At 41.7% G+C, this 12,984-nt stretch overlaps 1 protein-coding gene across 50 annotated transcripts in view; it reads left to right on the forward strand.

Annotated features, from left to right (window-relative positions):
- MAP4K4 (mitogen-activated protein kinase kinase kinase kinase 4) overlaps window positions 1-12,984 on the forward strand; it is a 188,143-nt gene that overhangs the window by 157,283 nt on the left and 17,876 nt on the right. For 21 of the 50 annotated variants that reach the window (XM_045885209.3, XM_054509934.2, XM_054509937.2 and 18 more), the window contains 7 exons: window positions 768-919; window positions 1,579-1,676; window positions 3,773-3,948; window positions 4,442-4,562; window positions 5,665-5,856; window positions 7,929-8,046; window positions 8,370-8,540. In XM_045885209.3, coding sequence (XP_045741165.1) covers window positions 768-919; window positions 1,579-1,676; window positions 3,773-3,948; window positions 4,442-4,562; window positions 5,665-5,856; window positions 7,929-8,046; window positions 8,370-8,540 — 1,028 coding nt within the window. The remainder of the gene's footprint in view (window positions 1-767; window positions 920-1,578; window positions 1,677-3,772; window positions 3,949-4,441; window positions 4,563-5,664; window positions 5,857-7,928; window positions 8,047-8,369; window positions 8,541-12,984) is intronic. The other 29 variants (XM_054509933.2, XM_054509938.2, XM_054509936.2 and 26 more) reach the window with 3 other exon arrangements.

A 12,984-nucleotide genomic window follows, 5' to 3' on the forward strand; every position in this document is an offset into this window, starting at 1 on the left:
TTTGTACTTAATCTCACTGAACCTCTGAAATTAGCCTTCTGCGCGTGGAGCCTTGATATAACTTGGAGCACAAAGATGGGTGACAGACCAGAATCTGCAGAGAGCATTCTTAGTCCTTAAATGATGAGGGTGCACTGTGGGATTCTCCTGTGACTGAGCCTGTATATTAATTGTGTTCTAGCAAATTTAGGCTCTGGATGCATCCTTGGCCAGGGAGCATTGTAGCCTATGCTCTGTGGCATTTCTAACTCCGTTCATACAAAGTGTAAGTAAGTGTCAGCTCTTAATGGCATTGATGGTCAGTGAGATCAACAGCCTAGAAGCAGCATAATTTTGTGTGTGACTATATTAAGTGGAATTTTTTTTATAATAAGAAACTGAGTTTATAGCTGTGACAGGAATAGTTAACACTTTTCGACTGAGCAGTTGGATTTCCTGTCAGTCGTGATGAAGATTGGGGGTCTGGCTAATGGTAGCCTGTTATTTAACATTTTTTATTTAAGCTTATCTGAAATATTTCATACACCCAAAACTAATGTAACGTTGTGTGTCAGCTACAATTTAAAAAAGGGTATCTGAGATAAAAACCCATGAATGATGTCATTGTAACTTTTGATGAATTTAATGTTGAATGCTGTTTTTAGGCCATTTTTCCCCTCATTTTACCTACATTTCAAAGACATTGGTGGACACTTCATGCATCTGTTTATCATTTGATACTACATCTTGGGATAATGCATTAGCTGTTCTCTCTTCTTTTCTAACAGCAGTATTGAGCCCAGGCTGCTGTGGGAGAGAGTGGAGAAGCTGGTGCCCAGGCCTGGCAGTGGCAGCTCCTCGGGGTCCAGCAACTCAGGATCCCAGCCTGGGTCCCACCCTGGGTCTCAGAGTGGCTCTGGGGAGCGCTTCAGAGTGAGATGTAGGATACCTTTGCTTTTCCCTTTCCCCATTAACGCTATTGGGCTATATGATCAGTATATTGGAGATCCTTTTCAATCATGTAAAAAGGCCTGTGGTTTTTTTCACAGCTGCATATCACAAAACAGTGTTTCAGTGCAGGTTGCTAATGATACCATAATCTTTTGAGAGCTTATACATGCCTAGCACTGTGAGCACTTTATATGCATTATCTCATTTAATCCTTAAAAGAACCCCATGAGAGAGAGAGAGAGATGTATTGTGTCTCCATTTTATAAACTTAAAGCAACTTCAATTTAGTGAGCTGAAGTAACTTGTCCAAGGTGATTAGCTAAATGTCCGAGCTGGGATTTGAACCCACTTCTTTCAATATGGACTCCCATCAGTGTTGTCATTATCATTGGTTATTTTAACCCTCAAAATAATAAGCTAATGAAAATCCCCTCTATTGTATTATTGACATAGTGTAACAACGTATTGTGAATACACGTTAAGCAGAGTCAGGTCTGCGTGTGGAGACCTGCCTTGAGTGGGGCTACCAGAAGTGGGCGGGAGGGAAGGGGAGAGAAACAAAGGCTAGGGGTGGGCTGGGTCAGATTTGTGACACACATCTCTGTGCTTATCTGTTTCTGCCTTTCTTGTTTTTCTTGAATTTCACAGCATCATCCAAATCTGAAGGCTCTCCGTCTCAGCGCCTAGAAAATGCAGTGAAAAAACCTGAAGAAAAGAAAGAAGTTTTCAGACCTCTCAAGCCTGCTGTAAGAATTATACAAAATCAGTTTTATTTATTCTAAGCTTGAGTGAGTGAGGTCTTTCTATTAAAAACACGTAATCGAGAGGCCTGCAGTCCTTTCTGTGGCCGCCCCCTCCTCCCACCCCGCACAGATTTGAAGAATTAGAAGGAATGCCATATCCTCAGACACATTTGTGCACACCCCCACACACCTCGCTGTTGTAGTAATTTTTTTTTTTTTTAAGTACAAAAGAGAGAAAAGCCTTTTTTTTTTTTTTTTAAAGATTTTATTTATTTATTCATAAGAGACAGACAGAGAGAGAGAGAGGCAGAGGGAGAAGCAGGCTCCCTGCCAAGCAGGGAGCCCGATGCGGGACTCGATCCCAGGACCCTGGGATCATGACCTGAGCCGAAGGCAGACACTTAACCATCTGAGCCACCCAGGCGCCCGAGAGAAAAGCCTTTTTATAAATTTTATCTTTGCTCAGCATTAACCTTGACATATTCTTGATGAGTTGGGCATTTACAAAACTGGTTTTTAGAGTAAATATTTTTACATTCCCTTTTTCTTCAGCTCACCTATTGATTTAACTTCTGCCTTTGTTACTGGGAGTGACGGTTGTGACTTCCTCATACTTGGCCTGTAGTCCTTGTTGCATTAACTGACCATGTAACTCTGCCCATTGTGGGATTGTAAGCCTTTTGGAATTTTGATTTCCTGCTTGAATTGATTCCTGTCCTTCCCCTCACTCCCCTTCTTTGTCCCATGCTTCCTTGTGCTGTGCGTTCTTCATCCCTGATGGCTTCTCCGGCTCAATGAAACTGCTCTGCGCTGAAGGGCGAAGTGGTAAGCCCCATGTCTGGAAAATGCCACAGCCGAGCAGCATTCCAATTGCCTCTTAAGCTTAGATTGTAGTCCATCTACATTTCCTTCCCTCTTTCAACTTGCCTTTTCTTCATTTCTAGAATTCAAAAGTTCTAAGCTTTTGCTTTATCTTTTTTAACATAGAATTTGCTGTGTATATTTATTATTATTACATAGAACTTCTAAAAATAACTTCTTAAAAAGCCCCAGTTGTAATCATGAAATAGTAAGACTGAAGGTCCGATATTCTGTTATTTCAGAGGCTCAAGCTCAAAGAACAGCAACATATTCATAACTGCAGAGAAGGAAACTCCTTTGGAACTGCTAAAAAGAGAAAGGAAAAATGACTACATAGCCCGCTTTTTTTTAAAAAAGTCATTACTTTAAATTATAATGCCCAAGTAGAAACCTTGGACTTCTGCATGAAGGTGTAGAGTATAAATAATAATCACGCTTAAAAATTATCTGTGGATAATTGCGTATTAAAATATCTCAGTATGGAAGAATCATGGGAAATGAAGCTGCTTTTGAAAAATGTCTTTTAAAGTAGATTTCCTTTCTGTCTGATGTTCATATTTGTTGGCAGTATTGCAGGAAAACGTGGGTCAGGTGGTGCCAGGGAAGCACCTTACCTCCTGCCCACAGCAGCACATGCTGCGTCCACTTTCTCACTTCCTGTGCCGTGGACCTTCTTAGGAATGTGCCAAGTTGTTAACACTCCGTGAGGTCAGATATACTCACTTTTTCACTTTTCGTAGGTCTGAAATTGTTAAAATAAAAGGTGGAGTTAAAAATAACAAGTTCACCAAAGAAAAACTTTCAGTCAGCCCAATTTAACTAAAATCTTGCTTTCTGGATAATCTCTTCGAAAGAAGACTTTGTTATATAGGCAGAACTCCAAGGATTTTCCTTCACAACATGTGTTGATCTAGAATTTTATGTTAGGGTTTTTAAAAAGCACTGTTAGCCTATCGTAAGCAGATTTATGTTTTTTATTGTTGTGAGATTTGAACTATGTACATTGGTAGCTTTTTATTTTTCCCCCTATTTTTTCACATTTTTTGGTCTTTTCTATCAAAAGCTTTAAGAGCTCACCTTCCTATGTTACTGGTAGATACAGAATAGCTTTACAAAATGGATGTCGTGGCTATTTTATCATAGTTAAAATGAAGAATGTCTCATAATTTGCTGTTTTCTTCCCAGTACCCCTGGCGCACACCCCTTTGCCTTACTCTCTTTTCTGTCCTGTGCGTTAGGATTTGACTGCACTGGCCAAAGAGCTTCGAGCAGTGGAAGATGTGCGACCACCACACAAAGTGACAGACTACTCCTCATCCAGTGAGGAGTCAGGGACGACAGATGAGGAAGACGATGATGTAGAACAAGAAGGGGCCGAGGAAGCCACCTCTGGACCAGAGGACACCAGAGCAGCGTCAGTCCTTGGTGTATTTTAGAGCGGCTGAGAGTGTCTCCACTGAACTCTTTCCATTTAGAACCAGTTTTTTCTAAACCTATCCTGACTTTATGAACATTTAACATTGAGTTCTCCTGGGTTCAGCAACAGGCAGCCTTCGTGTTCTTCCCCCTTCTCTTTGTCTGCATGCGTGGGTGTGTCAGTGCTTCTCCCCAGTACCCCAGTGTATTTTATTTTTTTCTTTTTAATTTGACAGTATGACAAAAGGGAAGTTTCAGTTCAGTTGAACCACATCAACCATGAGAATTCATTTAGATGTTTTTGCTCAAAAGCAAACTATACTGGCAGGCAGTTCTTTGTTGAAGGGGAAGAGCTAAGCATTTGTTTTCCTTGAGGAAACGCTATCTGTAGCCTGATCTCGTCTTAGGCCTTTGGGAAGGTGAAGAATCTAAACAGGATGTCCTCAACTCATGGGATGATAGCCCTTCACTTCTGAATTTTGTCTCAATAGGTCATCTCTGAATTTGAGCAATGGTGAAACAGAGTCGGTGAAAACCATGATTGTCCATGACGATGTAGAAAGTGAGCCAGCCATGACCCCATCCAAGGAGGGCACTCTCATCGTCCGCCAGGTACCTGTGTCTTCTCTTTGTTGTTAGAGGCAAAGCTTCTCCTGTAGTCATTAACCCACTTGCTCATTCACTCACTCATGCTGTTTCTACATCATCATCTGTTTTCATGTTAACAAGACCCAGAGGGTAGAGTGTCGGGGGCTAAGGAGGCAGATATGTGCTGCATGCCAAGGAGGTAGCTAGCAGTCTTCCACCCCACATTGCTGCTCCTCTGCATGTTGTGCGGCAGCCCTCATTCGAGCACCACGCTGATTCTCACAGTCTGTGTCTGAGTAGTAGAAAAGCCACAGGGAGTCCCTTCAGCAGGCTCGCAGAGCGAGGAGGCAGAGCCCAGGCTGGAGCAGAGCAGCCACGGAGGTTCTGCAAAGAGCTCCCAGCTCTGAGCGTCCGCCGTGCTGCAGCAGGAGCAGCCCTTATTAGGCAGGAGCAGTGGACGAGCGGATGAGCCTCATCAGTCACAGGAGGGCCTCGTGGAGCAGAAGGGTTGGGAGGACTCTCCTGGCGTGTTCTAAAACGTTAGTTTCCTCACTTGTTGAATATTAAATGTGTACCACCCCGATGTGCTCAGTTCGGATTACTCAGCTTTACAACTGTCTGTTCATTTCTTAGCTTAGAAGACAGAGAAGTGATGTGCTTCCCATGACAGAACAGGCGCCTTTCTAGTGTTTTGGACTTTTCCTGAGTGTGTTTCATGCAATGGCAATGCATTCGGATAGAAAGTGGGAAGAACGTGGAAAAGACCAGGATTCAAAGAAGCGACAGGGTACTCTCTAGAGCTTTAGACAGGAAGATTTTTTAAGAAAAAAAAAAAAGGGCGAGTGGTTTTGGTGACAACAGCTAGTGTGGCAGAGAAACCAAATTAGGCAGTCACTGATGCTCAAGTCCTGTGGCCACCAGATGATGAGGTACTTTGAATTCTGTTGGCTCAGTCGAGGCATTTGGCGAGGAAGTGTGAACAATTCCGACCAGTTTCCTGTGGTCTTTCCTTGATTATTTAACAGAGTTTGAAAAGTCACACAGCACCTTTAAGTCAGTTATCAGTAGGGTCATAGGGAATGTCAGCAGCGTTTGAGCGAGACGAGTGTGCCTGTTTTTTCTACAGAGTACAGTTGACCAAAAGCGCGCCAGCCATCATGAGAGCAATGGCTTTGCCGGTCGCATTCACCTCTTGCCAGATCTCTTACAGCAAAGCCATTCCTCCTCCACTTCCTCCACCTCCTCCTCCCCATCCTCCAGCCAGCCGACACCCACCATGTCCCCACAGACACCCCAGGACAAGCTCACTACTAATGAGGTATGTCTCGCACCACAGCTGGCTGCTTTCCTAGGGTTTGACCAGCACTGCCTAGTAGCTAGTTTGCAGAGGAGACCTTTCCCATGCCCCTCACCCCTCCTTCCCCACCCGCTTTCTTCTGTCACCTACCCTTCTCCCCAACCCCAAGTAACATGTTTCAGATCTGCATACAAATCCCGTAACCCTAGATCAATGTCCCTCCAACTTGCCAGTTCACTGTTTACTTTTCTCTAGATAAGTGTAGTTGCATGGCTTTCTTTATTCAGTTTATTTTTTTTAAGTCTAAATAAAATGATTGCTGTGTTCTCAGATCCATTATGTATTTGGCATGAAACTCTTGTAGTTGTTTGTGGATTCAGCCCTTTTCATTCTTTTTATCTGACAAATAAAATATAGAAAAATTTGGTTAAGCAGACCTGGCCTTATCTGGACACACTTGTTATCCACTACAGGAATCTCCTTCAAACAGGGCTGGATTGGTTTTTTGTTTTTGATGGGGGGAGATTGTTGGTTGGTTAATCATTTGTTTTCACCAACCCTGTTAAAAGGACTTCTTTCCTTGAAATTCACAATCACTCAGAGTTGTAAGAAAAGGCCAAATGATTTTTAGGGAAATCTAGAAAATTAGGATGCTAAGAAGAGCAAAGGTCTGAGCATGCTTTTAATTTAAAATTTTGAATGGGAAATCCCGTGTGTTCGTTTGAAGGCTTGGCTGTGGTGCTCAGTCTGGGTGCTAGGTGGGTGATGCTTTGATCTTTGGAACAAGATGATGCCCCCAGTGCAGTGACAGAGTCCACCTTGAGCACCCTGTACTAAATTAAACAAGTGGTTTGATTTCTGGGGAGGTTTGGTTTAAATGCATTTGCCTAACAGTTGAAGGAGGTTGAAAGTGGCATGGAGCTTCAGCCAATCTTGTTAATGTAAGCATTTAACTGCGAGCCTGCTCCTATTTTGGTTCCCTTTTTAGAAAGAATCAGAATAATCCTCTCCCCCTGAGGAGCAGGGCCAAGTCAACTGCTTCTAAGGTGGGCTTGCATAAGATTGGCCATTGGATGGATTGGCCATTGATCATAGGACAGGGTGGGAAGCTTGCCAGCAGGCAGCTGTGTCAAGTGGAAGGAGAGAGCCTGGGAGCCTGGGTGGGCTTGGGCTCTAGGACATGGCGACTTTTAGCTGCCCATGGAGGGAGAGAAGGTTTTCAGGACTAAAAAGCACTTGCTTGGAAGTGTTCTTTTTTCTCCAGTGATATATCCCACCTACACTCACATTTCTCCTTATATTTATATTTAAACTTGGCTCCATTTTGCTCTAATGTACAGTATTTACTATAACCCTTAACTCACTAAACTGGCAAGTTTATTTTTCTGTTTGTTTTGTTTTTAATTGTCATTACATTTCCACTTAACAATTTGTTTGACTTTCTTTGTGTTTTTTTTGGTCTTAAGTTACACTATTAACCAAAACACTAGTGCTCCTAAAAGAGCAAAAGTATGTGCCATATCTTATCATTTGCACCTTTCACTAATGAGCCCCTGTTCGATACGGGTTTCCTGATGATGCGCCTAAAATGGTGGTCGCCAGAGCTTCTGTAGCTTTCTGGCAAGAGGCTCATGTTAAAATGAATAATACGAAGTAAAGATTTGCCAATATTCCAACAGAAGTTAATTGGCCTTTTTTGGGTAGAAGAGTAAATTCAGAAATTGATGAACTGAGATAGACATTTCAAACCTCCTTTAGGAGTTTTTATTATAATTATTTATTTAAAAAAAAAACAAACACAACAACCAGGAGCATGAAGTATAGATTTTGTTGGTAGCTCGCAGCATTCCTGTCTTAGATGAACAGTATTTCTGAAAAGAGATGTAGCTCTTTTGGTGGTTCCAGGTTGAACAGCCTACTGGTGGGGTGTGTTGTGCACATGCAGAGGCACCCCTGAGAGTATCTGGGGGGAATGATGCAGGAGGAATAGGGCTTCCTAGTGGGAAACCGTGCAGTACAGAAGTGGATTGAAATGTTTTATGTTCATCTTTTTAATGTCATTTGTATTAATAAAATTGAAATTTACATTGCAGACTCAGTCCGCTAGTAGCACACTCCAGAAACACAAATCTTCCTCCTCCTTTACACCTTTTATAGACCCCAGATTACTACAGATTTCTCCATCTAGTGGGACAACAGTGACTTCTGTGGGTAAGTAAACTAGCAACAAGAAAGCAGCTGACAAACAGGACTTGGTCACTTTGTGTTGCTCTTTCTGGTGGCTTAGGCATGGCACGGTGGTGGTTTGCAGGCACAGACCTCAGATACAGAAACACCCATCCTGCTTGCATTGCCTTATTTGCAATGAGCTGCATAGTCAGTTTCCTTTTTCCATATACATTTCTTACAAATTTCTTTTCCTTGACAAAGAGTTGGTTGTAACATGCGAATATTTACTTGAGGTGTAGTCAGGGAGGGAGGCAGATGCAGTGTTTGTGTGTGCAGAAAATAATTTCAAGTGTACTGTGTTCTAGTTGGATTTTCCTGTGATGGAATGAGACCAGAAGCCATAAGGCAAGATCCTACCCGCAAGGGCTCAGTGGTCAATGTGAATCCCACCAACACTAGGCCACAGAGTGACACCCCGGAGATTCGTAAATATAAGAAGAGATTCAACTCTGAGATTTTGTGCGCTGCCTTATGGGGTAGGTACCTTACTCCTACTGTGACTGTCATCGTTCTATTTTCCTGAAGGGTGGACTGGTCTTTTAGAGAAGGTACTATTTTGGACAGTTTGGGGATTTTGTAAAGAGTTGTTGACAGATAAGTGGGAAGACTTCCATGATGCCCACCCTTGTTACCTTCTCCTGCAGAAACATGCAGGTGTATGTGCGGGCTTGCACTTGTTTCAGCCACCAGGTATTGGAATGAAGGATTAAGTTAGATTGCTTTTTAAATGTTTCCGTTGAACATTTTTGCCTTGCTCTTCATGACTTGGGCCTAACGTGGAAATGAAGCTTTTAAAAGCAGTCTGCCACGGGCCAGAGTGTACAGAAGGAGCCTGTGGTGCCATCTTCCTGTTCCTTCTCCACGGTGGTGGTGCAGCCTCTTCACAGCTTATGACAGCACGAGAGGCTATGCCTGGGGAGGCCGCCACGTGAGGACTCTGCCCTCTCTCATTTGGGGGCTGGCCTCTCTGTCTCCCCTGAGCCATCACCTTCCTCACTCCCACAGATAGACCCTCTGTTGGCTGTACCTTATCTTCCAGTCCCACACTTTGTTCTTGTTCTCCTTCTGCCTAAACCCCGAAATCAGCTGTTTTTAGCAGGGACCCTCTTTCTAGTCCGTTTCTTCATCCCTTGAACGCAAGTGCCAAGTGGACAGAAGACATGTGATCCATTTTGGTTTAAGTGCACAGCACATCGACCTCAACATGCTGTTTGTTGGAGTGTTCATGATGGCCTCTGCATCCCCAGTGACCAGATCAGCCCTCCTGTCCCCGCCCACCTTACCCCTCACCCTCAACCCCTAACCTTGCTAAAGCCTTGAGGCTGACGTGAGGGTCTCAGCTCTCACCTCCTGAACCTCGAGATGTTCCTCGTTCCTGTTGAAGAGAGGATCTGTTAAAAGTTCCTCCTTGTCCACCTTTTCTGCTTGTATGTGTCTGTTGACTTCTCTCCTGCCTCTTTCCCAAGCTCCTGCTCAGCCTCTCCCTCGGGGTTCGGGAGAGTCTTCTCCCCTCTGCAGACATACCCACTTTTTCTTTCACTCTTGCAGCTCTGGATTTCGCTCCTTGTCACCACTGAGTATCTTAAGTCCCCTAATGATCATAAGGCCTTTTCTGTATTAACCTCGTAGGTAAAGGTAACAGTAGCCACTTTGAGGGGATTACCAGGCTCGCGTACGGCAGCTTGGTCACCGCACGGCGTGCTGAAGTGTTGCTCTGGGAATGCCAGTTGTGATCACATCACAGGGTTGAATTCCACCGTGTTTGGTCTTTCTGAAGGCCCTTCGTGGGGAGTGTGTATCATCAAAATTCAGTACATTACAGTTCGTATAGAAATTAAGTAAGTTAATTCTTTTGAAATTGCTGAAGTCATTTTTATCTAGAATGTTTGCACTTATTAGCAGTCTTACACTGATTTTATATTCCTCTACTGTCCTGCAAAGTGCTGGACCCTATTTTGTGCCATTAAATGATTTTTTAACTAAAATCCTTCTTTTTCCTAATTAACTTCTTTAATACCTCAGAGAAGAGAGTATCTCGAGCTTGTGTTTTTAAAGATGCAGTGGAACTTTCCATTTTATCAGTAGGTGGAAATGAAAGATAGGCAGATGACATAAAGTTGAAATCTGTTTCTGTAAATTGGTATATTTGAACTTTTCCTTGGCTTGGGGCACATCGGTGGTGGGTTTCCTTAAACTGCCTGTGATAGCTAAGCTAAAAGGTAAGTTAAAAAAGTAAGCCTTTTAAGTTAAGTTAAAAAAAAGCCTTTCAGAGACTTAGACCTAGAAAAGTTAAAACAAGTACTGTAAGAGTGGTAGACTGACAAGGGGAGAAAATTCAGAGGACACTGTAAGTATTAGTTTGAAATGGTGACACATTTAAGGTCTGCTGACCAGTGTTGGATAGGTTAGATGGGTTTTTTTTGTGCCTTTTTGGAACATGCTAGCCTCAGCATTCTTTTTTAATCATGTTACATAACTGACTTTTGTGAGTTGCTATATATTTATTATATTTTTGTAATAAGACACTTTTCCCATTTGCAGCCAGGATAATTTTAACACATATTTTGAACATCATTGTTCCCACCTTTTTTTTTTTTTAATTTTTTTAAATAAAATCTCTACAGCCAACGTGGGGCTCAAACCTATAACCCCGAGATCAATAGTTGCATGCTCTACCAACTGAGCCAGCCAGGCACCCCAGTTCCCCACTCTTAATAGTAAACTGCAGTTTACTACAGAGCTTTGCCTGTAATATCATCATAAAATTTAAAGGAAACTTTAAATCACATGTTATAGAGCTCTTAGCCATTTTTCCCATCAACCTATACCAGATTCCTATGAATACAATTGTAGTGCCTAGTACAGCTTACCTTTGAGCAATTAGCATTTAAAGTTTAATTATATCTAACAGTTGAAAGGTTTAAAAAACACATTTATAAAAGGTTATTGCAGCATGCAACTTAATTTTTTTCATAGGCCCATAATTTCCAAGGTGGTTATTTTCCAGTGACTGTCAATATTCCATTGACTGCTAACACTTAGTACTTCACAAAATTACACAGTTCTTAGAAATATATAATGGAGAATTACAAGGAGTGTAAGTGCCAAAATATATGCATTCTTTGTGTTTATGAATAGACTTTTTCAGCTTTGTCTTTTATTCCTTTATTAATTCATTACTGTAAAATCTTGATTGATGTTTGCATGCTATTTATTTTTGGAAACCACAAATAATAGGAAGATTTCAAAGGCTCATACTTCTGGTAGTTATTACCAGATTCTTGACATGGATTTTTTCAGCTAACTTGATATTGAAGATTGGGAAAATACTGACATGCTACACGAAATGGAACCTTTAGAATGGACTCTATCTGTAAGCAACTCTGTCAATTAATGTTTTGTTTTTCTGCTTCAAATAACTGAAACTAGTTAAAATTATCTCACCTAGGTATATGGAGGGAAAACACTAAGAATAATGTCCTATTATAGTTCTACATTTGGTAGGGAGATAGTCACCACAAAAAAGTAAAATGATACGAAAATGAGTGGAGCATTACATAAATGTTAATTTCTCTTACAGTGATGATAAATGAGTTTTTAAATTGGACAGCAGTTTTTTTCTTAAAATTCAGTCATTATCTGATGTGTATGATATTTCTATTAAAAAACTTTTTTGTGGAAAACATGATGGCCTGCCTGTAAGCCTTAAAAAAGTGTAAGGCTGTGAGCCCCACTTCAAAGCCACAGTGTTACCTGGTGAGTAAAATATCAGTATCAACCATAGCTGCACTGGTTGTTATGATAACCACTAGTCTCATGTGGCTATTTAAACTTTAAATGAATTAAAATAGAAAATTGAGTTCTTTAGTTGCACTGGCCATATTTCAAGTGCTCAGTAGCCACATGTGGCCATTGGCTAACATGTCCGACATCAAGGTACAAAGTTCTGTTGGACAAGGCTGATCTGGATGGCACATCCTAAAAATCTTAGTTATAGGTGATAGATTGAGCCATATGCATTCATAAGCCTTTTTCCTTATCTGTGCAAATGATCATATTTTGAGGGTTTTGTTTACTTTTAAGGATCACTCTAGATGGATAGTGAATACTCAGATTTTTCTCTTTTCCCAAAAATTCGAGAGGCTTCCCTCAAATTTTTGGAAGCTGTTTCATAGTATGCCAGGCTCTAACAAGTTCTCACTGCCGTTGTACTAGGTGGAAAGCACCTGTGATTTGGTGGAAGTGTATGTGGGGCAGCATAGACAGGGATACTCTCATAAAACTTAGGCCAAGGGCAAGATGGAAACCTGCATCATATGCCTAATAGATTTTTTTTTTTTAATTTTTTTATGCCTAATAGATTTTTAATGGGGTACTTTTTTCAGGTCACACTATTACTGGAAACTGTAGATGTCTAGAATTTATGGGCACCTCTTTACACGTTTTACGTTTTTTGAGGACTCTAGGGATTGTGTTATGTTAGCTTAGAGCCTAAAAGTGCTTCGGCATATTGGTAACTGTCGTCCTCGTGAACCTGGCACTCTGTTAGTTGGTGAAGTTCTTACTTGATTTTGAATGGCAGTGATAGTAACTGCATATGTAAATTCCAGGTTCCCAGCTTCCCCAAGATCCCAAAAGTTGCTTCCAGTTTCCTCAACAAGAATTGCTTGGGTAGATTTTGTCCTCCAAGTGTTCGGGTTTCACTTGCTCAGTACAGAACAGGCACAGAGCTGAGTGGGGGCTGGGAGAGTGTTTCCTTGTTGCCTTCACAGTTGTTCGTTGGAAGTTTTCTGGAAGCAGGGTGTGTGTGTGTGTGTCTTGTGTAATAAAACATGGATCCTATGATTCAGGAAATACATGTTATTCTTTCCTATCTTTCCATCTATCTGAAACTATTGATTGAACAGTTTGTAAAAGCAC

The sequence above is a fragment of the Mirounga angustirostris genome, unplaced genomic scaffold (assembly GCF_029215605.1).
Source record: "Mirounga angustirostris isolate CCGP_5_RB_7025 unplaced genomic scaffold, mMirAng1.0.hap1 SCAF_10, whole genome shotgun sequence".
Taxonomy (NCBI): Eukaryota; Metazoa; Chordata; class Mammalia; order Carnivora; family Phocidae; genus Mirounga; species Mirounga angustirostris.